Raw genomic sequence first — 22,098 nt, 5'->3', positions numbered from 1 at the left:
TTCTTCTTGTAACTAATTTCTAGTTTCACACTGTTGTGATCAGAAAAGATGCTTGATATGATTTCAGTCTTCTTAAATCTATTGATAACTTGTTTTGTGGTCTAACATGTGGTGTATCCTAGAGAATGTTCCACATTCACCTTAAAAGAATATGTTCTCCTGTTTTTAGATTAAATGTTCTGTATATATCTATTAAATCCATTTGGTTCTAATGTGTCATTTAAAGCCAATGTTTTCTTTTTGATTTTTTACCTGGGGGTGATCTACCCATTGATGTAAGTGAAGTGTTAAAGTCTCTCACTATTATTGTTTTGTTGTCAATTTCTCCCTTTATATCTGTTAATACTTGCCTTATATATTTTAGGTGCTTCTCTGTTGAGTGCATAAATATTTACAAATTTTATACCCTCTTGTTGGATTGACCCATTTACCATTTTTGTCTTTTATTGTCCTTTTTTGTCCTTTTATTGTCCTTTTATTTGTCCTTTTTTGTCTTTTATTGCAGTCTTTGTTTTAAAGTCTATTTTTTTAGTATAACTATTGCTACCCCGTTTTCTTTTTCTTTCTATTTGCATAGAATATCTTTTTTCATAATATCATTTGTAGTCTTTGTGTATTTTTAGAACTGAAGTGAATCTCTTGTAGGCAACATATAGATGGTTTTTGCTTTTTTTTTTTTAATCCATCCACCCACCCTATGCCTTTTGATTAGAGAATTTAGTCTATTTACATTAAAAAATTATTATAGGTTTGTACTTATTGACATTTGTTAATTGTTTTCTGGTTGTTTTGTAGCTCCTCTTCTTTATTCCTTTTATTTCCTGTTGTTCTTCATCCTTCTGGTTTAATTCTTTTCTTTAGTTTCCTATGTTTGGACTCTCTTCACTTTGTTTCTGCGGACCTATTATAGGTTTTTTGTTTGTGGTTACCATACATTCATATAGAAAAATCTGATGTATAGCAGTCTATTTTAGGCTGATGGTTGCTTAAGTTCAATCACATTCTAAAAGTGCTATATTTTTACTGAACTCCTCCCCATGTTTTATGTTTTTGTCATCATACTTTACATCTTTTTATTTTGTGTATTACAAAATTAATAATTATTATAGAAAAAGTTGATTTTCCTTTTGTGTTTTAACCTTCACACTAGTTTTATAAGAGGTTGATCCACTACCTTTATTATATAATTGCCTTTACCAGTGAAATTTTTGTCTTTCATTTATAGTCTTTTCTTTTATACTTAAAGGAGTACCTTTAACATTTCTTGTAAGACTGGTTAAATAATGATGAACTCCTTTACTTTTTGCTTGTCTGGGAAACTATCACTTCAATTTTGAATGATAATTGCGAGGTAGAATAATCTGTGCTGTGTTTTTTCCTTTCAGCACTTTGAATATACCTTGCCACTCCCTTCTGGCCAGCAAAATTTCTGCTGAAAAATAAGCTGATAACCTTATGAGAATCCCCTTGTATCTAACTAGTTGTTTTTCTCTTGCTGCTTTTAAGATTCTTTCTTTTTTTTTTAATTTGACATTTTAATTATAATGTGTCTTGCTTGATCTGTATCTCTCTGATTTTATTTTGTTTGAGACTTTCTTGTGATTTCTGAGCATGGATATCTGTTTCCTAGGTTAGGGAAGTTTTCAGCCCCTTTCTCTTTCCCCTATCCTTCTGGGACCTCTTAAATGCTAATGTGAGTATGCTTGGTGTTGTCCCAGAGGTCCTTAAACTATTATCATTTTTTAATTTTTTAAAATATATTTATTTATTTTCAAGAGAGAAAGAGAGTATGAGTGGGGGAAGGGTAGAGAGAGAGGGAGAGAGAGAGAGAGAGAGAGAGAGAGAGAGAGAGAGAGAAGGAGAATCCCAAGCAGGCTCTGTGCTATCAGCACAGACCCTGATGTGGGACCTGATCCCATTAACTGTGAGATCATGACCTGAGCCAAAATCAAGAGTTGGGTGCTTAATCAACTGATCTACCCAGGTGTCCCATCCTCATTTAACACAATTTTTTTAACTCATTTATTTTTGAGAGAAAGAGAGACAAAGTATGAGTGGAGAAGAGGCAGAGAGAGAGGGAGACACAGAATCTGAAGCATGCTCCAGGCTTGGAGCTGTCAGCATAGAGCCTGACATGGGACTCGAACCCAGGAACCGCAAGATCTTGACAGGAGCCCAAGTCAGACACTTAACCAACTGAGACACCCAGGTGCCCCCCCACACCATCCTCATTTTTTAAAATTCTTTTTTCACTTTGTTTTCCAGGTCACTGATCTGTTCTGTATCATCTAATCTGCTGTTGATTCCGTCTAGTCTGTTTTTCATTTTAGTTACTATATTGTCCATCTCTAATTGGTACTTTCTTATATTTTCTATCTCTTTGTTGAAGTTCTCACTGTGTTCATCCATTCTTCTCCTGAGTCTTGTGAGCATTCTTATGACCATTAATTTGAACTATTTATCAGGTAGATTACTTAGCTCTGTTTCATCAAGGTCTTTTTCTGAGGTTTTGCATTATTCTTTCTTTTGAAATATATTCCTCTGTCTCCTCATTTTGTCTGACTCTATGTGTTTATTTCTGAGTATTAGGCAAATCAGCTACCTCTCTCAGTCTTGAAGAAGTGATCTTATATAGGTGTCCTATGGGGATCAGAAGCATAGTCTTCCCCCAATCACCAGAGCCAGGTGCTCAAAGGAAATCTCCTGTGTGTGCTATGTGTGCCCACCTTTTGTGGTGGGGCAGTGGTTGTGGTGTAGCAGTGGACAGAGCTCTCTGCCCTGCCCAGCTGGCTTGGGTACTACAGCTGCCACTGAAGTGGAAAAAGTGTTCTCTCCTGACTCAGGAGGCTGGGGTTGTACTTAAGGGAAAGGCTCTCTCCTAGTAGGCTGGTTGGGGTGCTGTGGCTGCCACTGTGGATGCTGATGTGGTAACAGGCCTGGTTCTCTCCCTGGCACAGGTTGTTGGGGCACCACATTTTTTGTTGTGGCTATAGCAGTGGCTGAGGTCTTTCCTCACTCCCAATGCCACCCCGCACCCCACTGTAGCCATGAGAAGGGCTCCACATTGGTCTAGCTAGCTAGGGCACTACAACTGCCACTGTGACCATAGTGGTGGGCAGGTCTGTCCCCCAGACCCAGCTGGCTGAGACACCATGGTGCTGCTGCAACTGTGGCAGTGGCTTGGGCTGTCAGCAAACTGCACTTGCCCACATTAGCAGGCTAGAGTGAGAGTTCCAAGATCATGCCCACCAGCAGTGGCACTGGTAAGGTAGACTAGGACTGCAAAAGTGGCATCCAACATTGTCTACATCCCCAAAGAGTGTCTCAGCAGATTCTTCCCTGTGTGGCTAACACCGCAGGTGAAAGTGGGTCTCTCCCATCTGTGTTCTAGGTCCTTTTCCTAAAACTGGTGTTTTATCATTAAGTGTCAGGGTGCATGAGACTGCACATAAGCTCTTTGAGAGAAGGTTCTCCTGAACATAATCCCTGTTAGTTTTCAAAACCTCGCTTTTGGGGGGCTCATTTCTCCTGTGCAGGATTTAAGGGTTGAAGTGCCTGATGTGGGGCACCTTGGTCCTTAGAGAAAAGTTCTCTCCTTCTAATATGCCTCCCAACTGTGGATTGCTACACCTGAGATGGAGTTTTTCTTTCTTTGGCAAGACCTTGTCTCTGCCACTCCTACCCATATTAATGCTGCCCCTTTGTCTCTCATTGGGGAGGCTCTGTTTATACAGTTCTTAGGGCTTTTTTCTGAAGAAATTATTCCATATGTAGTTGTATATTTATTTTGTCCATGGATGGAAGTAAGCTCAAGACCCTCCTATGCCACTGTCTTGAGCAAAGATATTTTTACCTTTCTCACTCTATTTTATTTTATTCATTCATTTATTTATTTATTTATTTATTTATTTATTTATTTTGGTGGTGTTATGCTACACAGTTCATCTGCAAGTTTTTTCAATTTGTTGCAAATCTCTAAAAATGTTTCCTATTTACTGGAAAAAGAATGTGCATATAAGTGGACCTGTGCAGCTCAAACCCATGTTGTTGAAGGGTTAACTGTATGTATGTTTGTTTATTTACTGTTTTTCCTCATAGCACTTATCACTATCTGCGATTATTTTATTTTAATTCTTGTAGTTAACATCCAGGATTATATTAGTTTCAGTTGTGCAATATAGCAATTCAACAATTCCATATGTTAGTGCTCATCAAGATAAGTGTACTCTTAATGCCCTTCACGTATTTCACCCATCTCCCCTACCTACCACCTTCTATTTGTTCTCTATAGTTAAAATTTTTTTTTTTGGTTTGTATTTTTTTTCCCTTTGTCCATTTGTTTTGTTTCTTAAAGTCCACATATGAATGAAGTTATATGGTATTTGTCTTTCTCTTACTGGCTTATTTCTCTTAGCACAATACTTGGTAGATCCATCTATATTGTTGCAAAAGGCAAAATTTCATTCTTTTTTGATAGCTGAATAATATTCCATTGTATATTTATAGCACACTTTCTTTATCCATTCATCCATTGATGGACACTTAGGCTGCTTCTATAATTTGGCTATTGTAAACAATGCTGCAATAAACATAGGGGTGTATGCATCCCTTAGAATTAGTGCTTTTGTTTTCTTTGAGCAAATACTCAGTAGTGTAGTTACTGGATCATAGGGTAGTTCTATTTTTAATTTTTTTAGAAACCTCCATACTGTGTTTCACAGTGGCTGCAAAAATTTGTATTTCCACCAACAGTGCAAGAGTGTTCCTTTTTCTTCACATCCATGCCAACACCTGCTGTTTCTTGAATTTTTGATTTTAGCTATTTTGACAGGTGTGAAGTGGTATTTCATTTTGGTTTTGGTTTGTATTTCCCTGATGATGAGTGCTTTTGAGCATCTTTTCATGGGTCTGTTAGCCATCTGTATGTCTTCTTTGGAAAAAATGTCTGTTCATATCTTCTGCCCCTTTTTTTAAATAAAAAAAAATTTTGGGGGTGTTGAGCTGTACAAGTTCTTTATATATTTTGGACACTAATCCTTTATCGCATATGACATTTGAAAATATCTTCTCCCCTTCAGTAGGTTGTCCTTTAGTTTTGCTGATCGTTTCCTTTGTTGTGCAGAAGCTTTTTGTTTTGATGAAGTTCCAACAGCTTATTTTTGCTTTTTTTCCCCACTTGCCTCAGGAGACATATCTAGAAAAATATTCTTACAGCCAATGTCAGAGAAATTCCTGCATGTGCTCTCCTAGAATTTTTATGATTTCATTTAGGTCCTTAATTCATTTTAGTTGGTTTTGTGCGTGGTGTAAGAAAGTGGTCCAGTTTTATTCTTTTACATGTAGTTGTCCAGTTTTCCCAATGCCATGTGTGGAAGAGACTCTCTTTTTCCCACTGTATATTCTGGTCTCCTTTGTCAAAGATTAATTGACCATATAATCATGAGTTTATTTCTGGGCTTTCTATTCTAGTCTGTTGATCTATGTGTCTATGTCTGTGCCAGTACCATACTGTTTTGATTACTACAACTTTTAAAAACTGGCAACGCAGGGATACTTATGGCAGAATCCCAGACTTATTTCCAATCAACACCCCAAAAGCCTTGTATTTGCAACACTTTTGAAGTCCTTTCTAATCTAGCTTCTTGCATAGATTAACTGTCATGTCATTTTCCCCTTTATTTTTGTCTTTGAATTCAATAGCAAACTCAAAAAAATTTTATGAAGAAGTCATCCTGTTACTTTTAGAAATACTTTTAGAGTAAAAAAATATGGAATGATGATGTGTGATGATCATAACCAAAACATTTCAGTCATAAAAATACATGCTGAAATCTAAACTTTACTCTATTATTCAAACTTTTCCATTTTTCAAAAGCAACTTTTTTCCTATCAAATATTTTTCTTTTTTTATTCAGTGATTTTTCATTATTTGATTTATTTTTTCCAAATAATCCACTACTTAACTATACCCGTGTATTTTTTTCCAATGAATCCAATTCTTTCTTTACATGAGAGCCAATGGATAAGATTGCAGGGAAGCACTGGGTTTACTTTCAAATGGAATCCTCTAACTAAATCCAACTTAGCTTGAGTCTTTAGATCTTCAACATATCATTTACAAATTCTTAGGACTGACCATCTAATAAAAAATAGTATGATAACAGAAATTACTGTGTTGCCATTTGTTTATATGATTTTTCTTGTATGCAATTCAAAAAAAGATTTCTAGGAAGTTTCTAATATAAAGGAAAAATAAGACTATTGGAGGTGGTGGTGAGGCAAGAAATTATATCAATAAAGCCTTTAAGAGCTGTGAAAGAGCTTAAAGCCCTGGAGTCACATATTCATGGATCCAGATCTTTTTCCTCCACTTACTAGTTCTATGACCTTGGGTAATTAATCTTTCAAAAAGTTAGTTTTGTCATCTACAATGTTATCACGATTAAATGACACAATGGATGGTAACCCAGTGACTAAGACAAAGTACACATTCAATACTACTAGCAAATAAACACAACAGCCCCATCCTTTTAGTGACTGACACTTAATACTCCTTGGCTTTTTATAGGGATATTGTCCAGATAATAAAAAAAAAATAATTTGAGAAAATAAAATAAACTGAGAGACATATGTCCTCACAATGTTTGATACCTTGTTTTAGGAATGTTGGGTTTCCCTGAGGGAATTGGTCTATATTAGACCAAACCTGTCTGGTAAAGGTTTATTGAGATGGCATTTGAAAAAAGAAATCTGACTTGTGATCTATAGAATTCACCACTGGAAAACTGACCTTCTTGGCACAAATTCCATGAAAGTCAGGAGTTTATGTGAAGCAATTGTGAATTAATAAGAACCTCCACGTTCTTAAAAAAAATGTTTAAATAAATAAGTGTCAGTGAAATATCAGTGGTTAACCAACTCACATGGCAAACCAAATTCTCTTTTTTATTTTTTCCTGGTATTGTAAAAGGGAAAATGCTTGCTTAGTTCTCTTCCTTAAGGTTCTGTATAAAATATTACTTTTTTTCAAATACAAATCAAAACCACACTCAGATATCACCTCACGCCAGTCAGAGTGGCCAAAATGAACAAATCAGGAGACTATAGATGCTGGTGAGGATGTGGAGAAACAGGAACCCTCTTGCACTGTTGGTGGGAATGAAAACTGGTGCAGCCTCCAGAGTGTGGAGGTTCCTCAAAAAATTAAAAATAGACCTACTCTATGACCCAGCAGTAGCACTGCTAGGAATTTACCCAAGGGATACAGGAGTACTGATGCATAGGGGCCCTTGTACCCCAATGTTTATAGCAGCACTCTCAACAATAGCCAAATTGTGGAAAGAGCCTAAATGTCCATCAACTGATGAATGGATAAAAAATTGTGGTTTATATACACAATGGAGTACTACGTGGCAATGAGAAAGAATGAAATATGGCCCTTTGTAGCAACATGGATGGAACTGGAGAGTGTGATGCTAAGTGAAATAAGCCATACAGAGAAAGACAGATACCATATGGTTTCACTCTTATGTGGATCCTGAGAAACTTAACAGAAACCCATGGGGGAGGGGAAGGAAAAAAAAGAAAAAAAAGAGGTTAGAGTGGGAGAGAGAGCCAAAGCATAAGAGACTCTTAAAAACTGAGAACAAACTGAGGGTTGATGGGGGGTGGGAGGGAGAGGTGATGGGCATTGAAGAGGGCATCTTTTGAGATGAGCACTGGGTGTTGTATGGAAACTAATTTGACAATAAATTTCATATAATAAAAAAAATAAACAAGATACCCAGGTAATTCATATGTACACTAGACTCTGAGAGCGACTGTTACAAATCTTGGCACTGTAAACTAGTGCTGTCCAATAGAACTTTGTACAATGATGGAAATTCCCTGTGCTATTCAGTACAGTAACCAATAACTGCATATAACTATAAGAACTTCAAATATGGCTAGTGCCAATAAGAAACTAATCTTTTTATTTTATGTAATTTTAATTAATTTAAATTTAGATAGCCACATATGGCCAGTGGATACCATATTCTACATTGCAGCTGTAACTTTTTATTCAAATGTATTTATGGGAACAATGTATGCCTTCTGAAGCTTTGGGACATTTGTTCTTTTTATCTCATTTGCCAAAGATTATAGGACCCTCATAATACATTGATACTTGTAAGAAGAAAATATTACTCCTTTTCATAAATGAGTTAGAGATGGTTAATTTTTGGCAATTAAAACTTCTTCACATATCACTTGTGATAATGAAGAAATTTGATCCATAATTTCCTAAATTGTATTGGAAAAATGGAATGACCTAATTTCAAAATCCAATAGGCTTAATACGTATTTATAAAACTCCTGTTAATTTACTTAATTAAAACAAGAGTGGATGCATATGCAACATTCATATCATTAAAAAAGACCTTATCTTAAAGAGACAATTTAGGATGCTGATTCAGGACAGTGACTCTGGAGCCAAGATGTCTAGGCTTTGACAGATCAGTTACAAACTAGCTGGGTCACTTTGGAAAAGTTGCTGAAACTCTGCTTCAACTTTTCCTATGCAAAATTGAGAGGATAATAGTACATATATCATATGACTATTAAAAGTCTTAGATGAATTAACATGTAACAGAAAAGGGCCTAACACCTAGTAAGTGTTATTATGTTAGCTATTATTATTTTTGTTGCTGTTGTTTTTTGGTCCTTCAGAAAAGGGATGCTCATTTTATTTACTTACTCCAAAGCAAGGATACTCACTGTCAGGCTTCAGGGCAATCTATCAACCCATTTATAACTACATGTAAAATTCTGTATATCCCCATGTGTTTTTAAAATAGTCTTACTGAGGTATAATTGGCATAAAATAACTGCATAACTTAAAATGTACAATTTTATACATTTTGACATATAAATATACCCACAAAACTATCACTACAATCAAGATCATGACTATATTTACCATCCCCAAAATCTTCCTCATTACACTTGATAATTCCTCCAGTGGTCACAAAGATTTTACCCTATAATTTTTTTCTATTTTGTTTTACATTTACATTTAGATCTATGATCCATTCTGACTTCATTTATTTTTAAACTTTTTTTAAAAATGTTTATTTATTTATTTATTTTGAGAGATAGAGAGAGAGAGAGCGAGAGTAGGGGAGGGGAAAAGAGAGAGGAGAGAGAGAATTCCAAACAGGCCTCGCACTGTCAGTGCAGAGCCTGGTGAGGAGCTCAAACTCACAAACCATGAGATCATGACCTGAGCCGAAATCAAGAGTCAGATGCTCAACTGACTGAGTCACCCAGGCTCCCTGACTTCAATTTTTCAGGATGGTGCATGCAATATGGAGTTCAATTTCATATTTGTGCATATAGATGCTAAATTGTTCCAGGATCATTTGGTGAAGGACTACCCTTGGAATTGCCTTTGCATCTTTGTCAAAAATCAATTGACCATTTTTGTGCATCTCTATTTCTGAAATATCTACCCTGTTCTATTGATCTATTTCTTGGCCTTGACACTAAAGCCATATTCTCCCAAACACTGTAGCTTTATTTTAAGTCTTGAAATCAGGAGGTGTAAGTCCTTTAACTTTATTCATCTTTTCCAAAATTGTTTTGACTATTCTAATGCCTTTGCATTTCCATGTGAATTTTAGAATCAGCTTATAAATTTCTACAAAATACATTACTTGAAATGTCATTTGAATTACATTGATCTTACAGATAAATCTGGGGAGAATTGATATCTTAATATTGTGCCTTATGATCCATGAGCACAGTATACTTCATCACTCATTTAGTTATTTAATTTCTGTCACCAATATTTTGTAATTTTCAGAGAATAGGTCTTCATGTATTTTGTGAGATATATCCCTAAGTATTTCATATTTTTGCTGTTATTATAAATGATACTGGTTTTTTTAATTTCAAATTCTGGTTGTTCATGGATAGCACATAAAAATACAATTGATGTTTGTATATTGGTTTTGTATACTATAACTTTGTTAAAGTCTTTTACTAGCCCTAGGATCTTTTTTTTTTGGAGAATCTATAGCATTTTCTACATAGATGATCATGAAGCATGTGAGTAAAGATAATTTGGTCCCTTATCTTCCAAGTGGCATGCCTTTAATTCCTTTTTTCCTTGCTTCTTGTATGGGCTAAAACTTCCAGTGCGATGTTAAATAGAAATGGTGAAAATGGACATCCTTGCCTTCTACTGATATTAGGAGAAAAGTATTCAGTCTTTTACCATTAAATATGCTAGCTTTAGATTATTTGTAGGGGTTACTGGGTGGGTTTAGTCTGTTAAGCATCCAATTCTTGATTTTGGTTCAGGTCATGATCTCATGGTTCATTGGTTCAAGCCCCACATCGGGCTCCATGCTGATCATGTACAGCCTGCCTGGGATTCTCTCTCTGTCCCTATCCCACTCACTCTCTCTCTCTAAAAAAATAAATAAACTTTAATAATAAAAAATAAAAAATAGATTATTTGTATACATCCTTTATTAAGTTGATAAAGTTTCTACCTTATTTTATCTAAATAGTTGAACTTAATGGCATAATTATTCATAATATTCCCTTCATATTTTTAATATTAGTAGAATATGTAGTGATGTCTATTATTCCTGATGTTGATAATTTGTGTCTTTTCTCCATATTCCCTGATCAGTGTTGATAAAGCTTTTATCTTTTCAATAAAACAGCTTTTTTTATTTCATTGATTTTTTTTCTCTATTGTTTTTCTGTTTTCAATTACAGTGATTTCTGCTCTGATATTTATTTCCTCCCCCCCCCTTCTTCTACCTACTTTGTGTTTAATTTGCCCTTATTTTTCTAGTTGCATATGGTGAAAGCTAAGATCATTATTTTAATAGCAAATTTTGGTGGCACAAATTTTAATTTTTTCTATTTCTATTCAGTACAAAAACACTTGATAATTTCCCTTTCTAATTTCTTCTTTGTTCCATGAGTTGTATATAAATTTGCTATTTAGTTTCCATATATTTGAGGATTTTATAAATATATGCCTATTATTTATTTTTAAATTAATTCCATTATAATAAGAGAGCATACTTTGTATAATATGAGTCCTTTTACCTTTTAGACTTATTCTATGGTTCAGAAAAGAGTCATTTTTGGTAGATGTTCTGTGTGCACTTGAAAATAAAGTATACTTTTTGTTGTGGGATGAGGTGTTTTAAATGTCAGTTAGATCAAGTTCATTTATGGAGTGTTTATGGCTTTTATATTCTTACCGATTTTCTGTCTGCTTATGCTGCCAATTATTGAGGAAAAGTGTTGGAATCTTTTTCCAAAACTGTGTATCCCTGCCTACTTGTATCAGTTTTTGACTCATGTAAGTTCTGTTATTAGAACATCAACATTTACTAATGGTGTGTCCTCTAAATTAATTAGCATCTTTATCATTAAAAAAAAAGTGTCCTTCTTTACATCTTATAATATTTTTGCTTTGAAATCAAATCTGTTACATATTAACAGTTGTGTTAGTTTAATATATGTTTTTCCATACTTAACCTATTTTGTCTATAATTAAGGTGGGTTTATTATAGACAACATATAGCTCAATCTTGTTTTTTTAATCCAACCTGACAATTACTGCCTTTCAATTGAAGTTTTTAGTCCATTTACACTTAGTAGAATTACTGATATGATTGGTTTAATCTTCCACCTTGCTTCTTTCTCTTTGTTACACCTGTGCTTTATTCCCATTTTCCCTTTTTTCCTGCATTGTGTGTGTGTGTGTGTGTGTGTGTGTGTGTATGGTTAATGATTTCATTTCCCTTGTTGGACTATTAGATACAGTTTCTTATCATAGTATACATTTTATGTTTTCACAATCTATCTTTAAATGATATTATACTACCACATGTAGTAGAAGAACCATTCAACAGTATAATTCCATTTCCTGGTCTTTGTGATATTGTTGTCATATGTTTTACTTCTACATGTTTTGTAAATCCCGCAATACATTGCTACTATCTTGTTTTAAACAACCTATTATCAATTCAAGAGATTTAAATAATACAAAAATAGTTTCATATTAACCTACATAGTAGCCATTTCCAGTACTTAACATTCCTCTGTACAGATTCAAGTTTCCCACTGATAGCATTTTTCTTTTGCCTGCAGAATTTCTCTTAACATTTCTTGTAATGCAGTTCTCCTGGTGATAATTTTTTTCTTCTTTTGATGTCTGAAAATTGTTTTTATCTTTCTCTTTGAATATTTCTCCGTGTGTAGAATTCTTGGTTGTTATTTTTTCCCAATACTTTAAAGATGTTGCTCCACTGTCTCCTGATCTGCATTGTTTTGAAAAAGAATTCTGCTATAACTCTTAATAATAATAACTCTTAATAAGTCTGCTATAACTCTTAATAATAACTCTGTTTTCTCTGCATGCTTTGAAGATATTCCCTTATCACTGGTTTTAATCAATTTGGTTATGATGTCCCTTGTGTAGTTTTTTCATGTTTATTGTGCCTAAAGTCTACTGACAAGTATCAGTTTATACTTTTCATCAAATTTGGAAAATTTTGGCCATTATTTCTTCAAAAATTGTTTCTCTTTATGTCCTTTCTTTTAGGGATTCCAATTACATATATATCGTGTTGCTTAAAGTTATCTCACAGCTCACTCATGCATTGTTTTCTATTTTGTCTTATTTTCTCTGTGTTTCATTTTAGACAGTTTCTATTGTTACGTTTTCAGGTTTATGAATCACTTCTACAATATTTAATTGGCTGTTAATACCACTCAGTGTAGTTTTAATCTCAGTTATTATAGTTTTTATCTGTAAAAGTTTGATTTTTGACAGATATCTTCAATGTCTGTACTTAATACGCACAATATTTTTGTCTAACTTCTTGGAAGTTAGCTTCTCTCCGCAGCTCTCTCCTCTCTATTACTCTATAGCAAATAGCAAAATAGATATAGTGCTATAGCACATTTAGCTGTCTTGGCCTCCTCAGACTCCCAGACCTGTCTCTTCAACTCAGTGAGACTGCCAGAATCTGCATAGACTTCCTCTCCATATGCTGTGCCTTGGAATTTCTAGGCAGAAAATTGGGTAACCATAGTATCACTTCATTCATTTCACATGCAAGGTTAAAATTTGTGATTTTGGGAGCACCTGGGTGGCTCAGTCAGCTAAGTGGATGACTTCGGCTCAGGTTATGATCTCATGGTTCGTGGGTTCAAGCCCAACATTGGTCTCTGTGCTGACAACTCAGAGCCTGGAGCCAATTCAGATTCTGTGTCTTCCTCTCTCTCTGCCTCTCCCCACTTGCTCACTCTCTCTCTCTCTCAAAAGTAAAAAAAAAAATTAATGTGATTTTGCCCAGTTTTTTAGTTGTTTCAGGTACAAGGATAAATGTGATCTCATACTTTATCTTGGCTGAAAGTGGATATCTGCTTATGTACTTTAAGAGGAAGAAGGCCTACAGCCTTCATCAAGGAGTTATGGCCTCTTTATTAAAAGATAAGAAACACTGTTCTGAGTAAATTTATAGATTATTGGTATGGATGATTGTCGTTACTATGGATTGTCTTATACATTTTAATTTTCATCTGTTGTAAGAAGTGATATTTAAACTGGTAAAATCTTGGTTCTCTATAATAAACACATAATAAATTCAGAATGCTATTTTGGAAGATGGGATGGCTTAAGGTAACGTAAATGTATAGTACTGTCAGTCAAGATATGGGCCTGAATCGATGAAAGGAATAAAAGGAACAAAGCTCAAGTTTCTTTGGCTCACAAAGAAAGAAGGCAGAAGACTAGGAAAGAAAAACCAAAAGATACAATTCAAATGAAAATTAGAATTAAAGCTTGAAAAGTATGGACACACATCAATATTACAGTTAACACACACACACACACACACACACACACACACAAACACACAAAAGTAAGTCTGGGTAAAGAGTTTAAATGTATGAAGAACAAGTGTAATGTAAAATAATTATGCAATTTCAAAATCTTGATAAGGGAAAAAGATACTTTTGGGATTTGTCAAGATACTTGATAAGGGAGAAAGGTGCTTTGGAGGTTTTATACAAGATCTCTTGCTTTCTTGTAACTTTTGAAAAAGAGATAAATATATTCATTATTTACCTAGTTAGGGGTAATAGGGAAGTTTGACATTTATACATTTACCTAAATTTTTCTGAATATTATGGAAAGTTTTTCCATATTTTTGTCTGTAATTAGCTATGAATATTACCTAGTATGATAGTTATTTGTACATTTGTATTATCTTTCGAGCTGTGCTTTTTAAGGAAGGGGAAGGGATCTAATTTACTGCTGAATCTCTAACACTGACTACTATAGAGAATCTCTTAGAGAAAATTCACTTATTTAACAAATATTATGAAGTACCTATTAAACCCTATGTGAAGTTTTAGGAATGCAGAGGTGAACAGAAACTGGCTATGTGGCTGCTTTCTTCAGACCAATGGAGAAGACCAATAGTAATCGAATCATCACACAAACAGATGTCAATTGAACCATAAGGAATACTGCATATGGGATTAAGTGACATCTCTTATATAAGCTATTTCCAAAATGACTAATGAAGACAATCCTATAACACAGTGACTGAATCAGAGCTTCTAATTTGCAGTATCAGAACCTAGTCCACATTAAAAAAAAATTTAAATCCCAGTTAGTTACCATATAGTGTAATAATGATTTCAGGAATAGAATTCAGTGATTCATCACTTGTATATAACACCCAGTGCTCTTCCCAACAAGTGTCCTCCTTAAGGCCCCTTGTCCATTTAGCTCATCACCGCCCCCCCCCCCCCCGCCCAACACCACACCCATTTGTTCTCTGTATATGAGAGTCTCTTATGGTTTGTCTCCCTCCTTGTTTTTACATTATTTTTGCTTCCCTTCCTTTATGTTCATCAGTTTTGTATCTTAAAGTCCACATATGAGTGAAGTCATATGGTATTTGTCTTTCACTGACTGATTTATTTCACTTAGCATAATACACTCTAGTTCCATCCACATTGTTGCAAATGGCAAGATTTATTCTTTTTGATTCAATTCTTTTTCACTGAGTAATATGTCATTTTATATATATACCACATCTTCCTTATCCATTCATCACTCAATGGACATTTGGGCTCTTTCCATTCTTTGGCTATTGTCAATAGTGCTGCTATAAACATTGGGGTGCATGTGCCCCTTCGAATCAGCATTTTTGTATCCTATGGATAAATACCTAGTAGGGCAAATGCTAGGTTGTAGGGAAGTTCTATTTTTTATTTTTTGAGGAACCTCCATACTGTTTTCCAGCGTGGCTGCACCAGTTTGCATTTCCACCAGCAATGCAAAAGAGACCCTCTTACTCTGCATCCTTGCCAAAACCTGTCATTGCTGGAGTTGTTAATGTTAGCCATTCTGACTGGTATGAGGTGGTATCTCATTGAGGTTTTGATTTGTATTTCCCTGATGATGAGTGATGTTGAACATTTTTTCATGTGTCAGCCATCTGGATGTCTTCTTTGGAAAAGTGTCTATTCATATCTTTGGCCCATTTCTTCACTGGATTATTTGTTTTTTGGGTGTTGAATTTGATATGTTCTTTATAGAGTTTGGAGACTAACCCTTTATCTGATATGTCATTTGCAAATATTTTCTCCCATTCCATTGGTTGCCTTTTAGTATTACTGATTGTTTCCATCACTATGCAGAGGCTTTTTATCTTGATGAGGTCTCAATAGTTCATTTTTGCTTTTGTTTCCCTTGCCTCTGGAGACATGTCAAGTAAGAAGTTGGTGTGGCCAAGGTCAAAGAGGATGTTGCCTGTTTTCTCCTTTAGGATTTTGATGGCTTCCTGTAATACACTTAGGTCTTTCATCCATTTTGAGTTTATTTTTGTGCACATTGTAAGAAAGTGGTCCTGGTCATTCTTCTGCATGTTGCCATCCAGTTTTGCCAAAACCATTTGCTAAAGAGACTGTCTTTACTCCACTGGATATTCTTTCTTGCTTTGTCCAAGATTAGTTGGCCATATGTTTATGGGTCCATTTCTGGGATTCTCTATTCTGTTCCATTGATCTGAGTGTCTGTTCTTGTGCCAGTACTATACTATATTGATGATTACAGCTTTGTAATATAGATTGAAGTCTAGAATTGTGATACTTCCATCTTTGGTTTTCTTTTTCATGATTGCTTTGGCTATTCAGGGTCTTTTCTGGTTCCATACAAATTTTAGTATTATTTGTTCTAGCTCTGTGAAAAAGCTGGTGTTATTTTGATAGGTATTGCATTGAATATGTAGATTGCTTTGTGTAGTTTTGACATTTTAACAATGCTTGATCTTCTAATCCATGAGCATGGATTAGAATTTTTTTCCATTTTTTGTGTCTTCTTCAATTTCTTTCATAAGCTTTCTATAGTTTTCAGTGTATAGATTTTTCACCTCTTTTGTTAGGTTTATTTCCTAGGTATTTTATGGTTTTTAGTGCAAATGTAAATGGGATTGATTCCTTGATTTCTCTTTCTGCTGCTTCATTATTGGTGTATAGAAATGCAACCGATTTCTATGCATTAATTTTATACCCTGTGACTCTAGCATATTCATGGATCAGTTCTAGCGGTTTTTGTGTGGAGTCTTTTGGGTTTTCCACATAGAGGATCATGTTGTCTGCAAAGAGTGAAAGTGTGACTCACTCCTTGCCAATTTGGATGCCTTTTATTTCTTTTTGTTGTCTGATTGCTGAAGCTAGGACTTCCAACACTATGTTGAATAACAGTGGTGAGAGTGGACATCCTTGTTGAGTTCCTGACCTTAGGGGGAAAGTTCTCAGTTTTTTCCCATTGAGGATATTAGTGGTGGGTCTTTCATATATGGCCTTTATGATCTTGAGGTATGATCCTTCTATCCCTAATTTCTTGAGAGTTTTTATCAAGAAAGGATGCTGTGTATTTTGTCAAATGCTTTTTCTATATCTATCGAGAGGATTATGCGGTTCTTATACTTTCTTTTACTAATGCGTGGTATCAAATTGACCTAGTCCACATTTTTATCCAATAGCTCATACAGAATTTCCTTCAGAAACAACTTTTGAAGAAAAGAGTATACCACCAGGTACTTCACATCATGTTTTAGAACTTGGAAACATTGTCACTATCATTGGAAACATTATCACCATCACAGGTCAAAAGGCAACTTCTTGGTGGTCTCATGAAGGTGAATAGTCTTATAGAACTGTAATAATACTCAAAGCCATTTTGGGGGAATATGAACCCTGATCATGAATGTAGATATAGTTTTAAACCAAATGTCAGAATAAAAGAAAATTTATTTAAAAAAGCATGTACTCATCCATTTAGCAAATATCTGTCAAACATCTACCATGGGCAAGTACGTCCCAGGCCTTGCAAACAGGCACTGAAAGTCCCTGTGCATGAAGGACCAAGGGGATGGCATGAGCGTGAGGCATATGATAAACAAGCAAATAGACCATTTAGAGACTTCTGATTTTCTGCATAGGTAGCCTCCCACAATGGTCAATGGCTGCTTGCCCATCAAAGCAATATGGACTCTTTACTAAACAACAGAGATCAGAAGCAAGAAATATCTCCAACTTAATTAGGTACCCTCTGCTGACTGAATTGTTGCCATTAGTCTTACTCTGTTCTATCCTTTTCTTGACAGTGATTTTCAACCTTGTTTAGCACAGACCTTATTTGCTACCTCCATCATTCCAAAAGCCTACACACTCAGTAGACAACCTAAAGAAAAGGGGAGACTTTTCTCTATCTGCAATTTATATCTACCTCTATGTGTTAGCTTGAGCCTCTAAGAAGTAGCCAGGGTTTTAAAATGAAAGCTTACTTCCACCACAGAAGCAGGATAAAAATGTCTACATCTAGTCCACAGAGATCTAGTCCTGCAACCCTGATCATATGATTTCAAGTAAATCCCCAAAGAAAGCCATTTTTGTCTCCTCCAAAGCAGCTTGAATGCTTTCAAAATGTCAGAGCTTCTCCAGGTGCAGATGGTTTTTGTGTAAGTTTTATTATGGTCACTACTATGCTTAGAGGCTTCAAAACTATAGAATAAAAAATAACCTCTTTTGCCCTTCTAAACACTGAAAGAAAGAAAGAAAGAAAGAAAGAAAGAAAGGGAAAACACACTAGCTAAATAGCTTCATAGGTCTTTTCCAGGAAAGACATCCAATTATATAGACTCTGATTACTGGTAATAACTTGGAAGTCTTAAGAAATTTAACAACTTCAGCTCAAAACAATTAAATTGAACTGTTGATGATACAATCACCCCCTAGACTCAACATAGCTGCAGATGCAGAAAAAGTGAGAAGGCTTACTGATTCATTGTCCCTTCTGTTCCCAGTCCCCAATGCCAAACACATCAGACAGCAGATATTAAGAATTTGTTAAAATTAGAATTCACAGGAGAAGACTTTTTTCAGTGGCAGGATTATTACATTTGATTTTTCAGTTTTGAATCTTGGACTTTCCAAACCCATAGAACTGATAATATAAACATATAACAATAACTATCCATTCCATGTATGTATGTATGTATGTGTTTCATTTATGTAAGTCAAACATGAAAATTAGGTATTCGACTAATGGCCAGTAACTTCAAAGTCATTTGGGGAATGCAATCTTTTTATCAATAAATCTTTTCTATTAAGAATATGAAGGTTTTCTGGACAAGAACTTATTCTCTACTATTATTAAACAACCTTAGTCACATATATTTCCTTCATGTATCAATGGTTTGAACTTATAATCAACTTGGAAAATTCTTAAAAGGGACCCTACCCCTACCTTGAACACTGCATTAGAATTCACAGAGGAAACTTTCTAGCTCTCAGCAATGCATATCTATCAAAAGAAGCTCTAAGCAAAAGAAATGGAGTTTGTTGTACGAACAGTGTTAAGTCATCATGTAATGAAAATGTAAGCAGTATACTTTATGTCATTGCCTCATAGAGCAATGCCTCATAGAGCATACACATTGCTACACGTGCTTTCAGAGTAGAAAGCCGCCTTCTAACAAAATCTTCATGGGGTATTTTATGATTAAAGAATATCACGGGTGAAGGAACGACTGAAGGAATTAATGGCTTAGTTTGGCAAGATTAAGCCAACTCTTCCTGTGATTTTTTTCAAGACAATGAGATACACTGAAACACTTCTTATTGGTCGGCAAATAAATCTCCGTGCTATGACAAATGGAATTTCAACTAGTGGTTGGAGAGATCTATCCCTTTTTTTCACAAAACCACTTGTAAGATGAATACATTTTCCAAGTTCTGAAATAATTTTTTTCTGAGAAAAATAAGAGACCATTATGCTTAAAAAAAAAATATCACTCACAGACTCCTTTCCCATCTTCTTTTGTAGCCGTGTTTGCCACTGAACAGCTTGCATGACAATGGCTTCCCATCTTCTTTCAAGATTTACAATGATCAGTTGCATGGGCTGGTGGTCTGCGTTCAGATTGCAAGTGTCCCGGTCATCCAGAAGATGCTGGCACAATCGCAGGATGGAGGCCACTCCACGTCGTCGCTGTTTGATTTCACCACAGAGGGACTGCAACACAGAAAGGGCTTGATCCGTGGGTGTTTATAAAGCATAATTCCCCCCAAATTGAAACACCTACTTCCACCATAATTTCAAATTATAGTGATATTCTTGGCTATGAATAAGACAAGAATGGCTCTGGAGTTGCCTTTAGATTGGAGACCATCTGTTGATACCCAACTAATGCCAAAGAATTCAGCTGCATCCCACTCTTCTTCCCTTTTTTTCAATGATTTCTCCATCTAAAACGTTGGGTCCCACCTGGACACCTAGGTGATTAACAATTTATAACTTAATGAAATTTAGGTCATATGAATGCCAAACAGATTGACCTGCTTTAATTCCAGGTGACAGGAAACACAAAAGATAGAGAAGGGCTCCAAAAGGAAATGGAAATTTTCCAAACTTACTCCTAGATTTTTTGAGGCCGAAAGTTTAGTTTTCTACTGGCTGGGAATAAGTTAAATAAGATTGCAGAGAAGTTTCATACGTAACATCTATTATTGGGGAAAAATGGATAAGCAACATTTCTCTTCCGAAGCTTGATTAACAAAGCAATAATGTTCTGAGAACAGAAATTAGGATACTGGATTATTACTGCACTATTTGTTGGTTGCTGTTTCTTTTAATAGACATTCACACAATTTAAGAAGGATATGCATGCATCAAAATAGCATTTTGCCCCCAGAAGCATTTGTATTGCTGCAGTGACCCTAAGCTGAACGATTCAAGCAAAATAGTGGGTACACATGTCTAAAAATATTATATCTTTTCTTTGCCTACGGATAGTGTGTAAGTGATATTCTAATTCAAAGCCTTCAGGAGAAATGATGATTATATCCACAAACATCACCGAATTACTAATCTCCTTCTACTGCTACAATTGGACTGTTCTAACAGTTAACAGATTGCTTATTAATCAACAAGGGTAAACAAGACAATGCAATTTCATTTAGTGTGAGAGTTTTAATGCCTAAAAGTATTTGTGCTTAAAATGTTAATCTAGATAAGGCTTCATTAGTAGAAGTCTTAAAATGATTAAATGCGGTTCATTGAAATGTGCACAGAGTGGCAGTAGATCAGCAGGTGGACATTTCATACAGATGTTCCACTTACTGATATAATACATGCAGTAGCCATTTAAATGACCCTAGCTCAGTAATAGCTGAAATTCTATTATTTCTGTAATGAAAGAACACTGTACCTTTAATATTTCTGAATTTTAAATAAGGTGAATGACAAATTCCCAAACCTCTATTTATGGCAAAATATGACTAGGAATTTTATTATTCAATTTATACCAGTGCAGCATTTTTAGTTATGTTTCCTGAACTTACCCTTATTTATTTTCCTAGCATTCATTATTATTTTCCTACATAACTCCTGATATAACCACCAGGTCTGACAGATTTCTTTACTGATGCTATTCATTTGTTCAAGGCTGAATGAGGAGAAACCCCTAGACATTCAAAGATAAAACTTGAGGGCCTATCAAAGCAAAAAGCATTGTTTCCATCTCCTCCCATCCTGCTAACTGCCCCCTCTTAAATACATTCTCTCTCTCTCTCTCTCTCTCTCTCTCTCTCTCTCTCACACACACACACACACACACAATTTGCTCTCTTGCTCTAGAACTGTTGAGCAAGTCAAACTGTCAAGTCCAATTAATACCTGCCAAATTTTGATCCAATATTAACACTTCAAGATAATAATATAGCCAACTGAAATTCATTGAAATGAGTCCTATGAATATGAATATTGAGGATTTCTTTGTTTTGTTTTGTTATACATTTGCTAACAATAAAGGGTTAGAAAAATCAAGAGTGATATTTCCATACCATAAAATTGGATCTTGCAAAACTCTGTTTGAAGTTGACTAGACCAGTAACTGCATTCATCTAGCTAGCAAAAAGTCCCCATGTCTCTTAGCCAAATGAAAATTTGCCATGGACAGCACTAAACGTATGTGTGTAGCTAGCACAGCCACATTGATAACATTTACAAAGTAGCCCAAATAAGCTTCATGCACCTTAAAGGCATTTTTGAAGTTCTGAAACAGGGCATGTGAGATCACTAGGGGAAATTTTCATAAACGTCACTGGCCATAATCTTTTTATGAGTATCTAGAATACACCCAGTATTTAAGTATCCAGATGAACCCCAACCCACATCTTAATGTGAGTCAGTCCAGGTAAAAAACTGTGAAAGCTGTTTTTGATGTTCAGTATAGGATTTTATTGAATGTTGACATTCACTACCTAATTTTGGGATCTTCACAATTCCACAGTTTTTTTTTTCTCTTACTTTAAATATCTAAAGAACTTAGTCTACATTCTGGATTAATAATTTATCCTATATGTACAGTGGGAAATAACACGACTTTAAAAAGGAGGCAAAAATTGAGAATTTTAAATGCCAACATAATTTTTGATAGTTTTTTATATCTAGGAGATATAACTGATAAAATAACATTCTTCTACATAAATGAGTTTCCA

At 35.0% G+C, this 22,098-nt stretch overlaps 1 protein-coding gene across 6 annotated transcripts in view; it reads right to left on the bottom strand.

Moving 5' to 3' along the window:
- The window catches only part of AKAP6 (A-kinase anchoring protein 6), a 487,418-nt gene that overhangs the window by 43,015 nt on the left and 422,305 nt on the right, over window positions 1–22,098 (bottom strand). For all 6 annotated transcript variants that reach the window (XM_053224350.1, XM_015073684.3, XM_015073690.3 and 3 more), the window contains one exon: window positions 19,397–19,612. In XM_053224350.1, the coding sequence (XP_053080325.1) occupies window positions 19,397–19,612 (216 nt within the window). The remainder of the gene's footprint in view (window positions 1–19,396; window positions 19,613–22,098) is intronic.

This window comes from Acinonyx jubatus, chromosome B3, assembly GCF_027475565.1.
Source record: "Acinonyx jubatus isolate Ajub_Pintada_27869175 chromosome B3, VMU_Ajub_asm_v1.0, whole genome shotgun sequence".
In the NCBI taxonomy this organism is placed as follows: domain Eukaryota; kingdom Metazoa; phylum Chordata; class Mammalia; order Carnivora; family Felidae; genus Acinonyx; species Acinonyx jubatus.
This window is presented reverse-complemented; position numbering and strand designations above follow the sequence as displayed.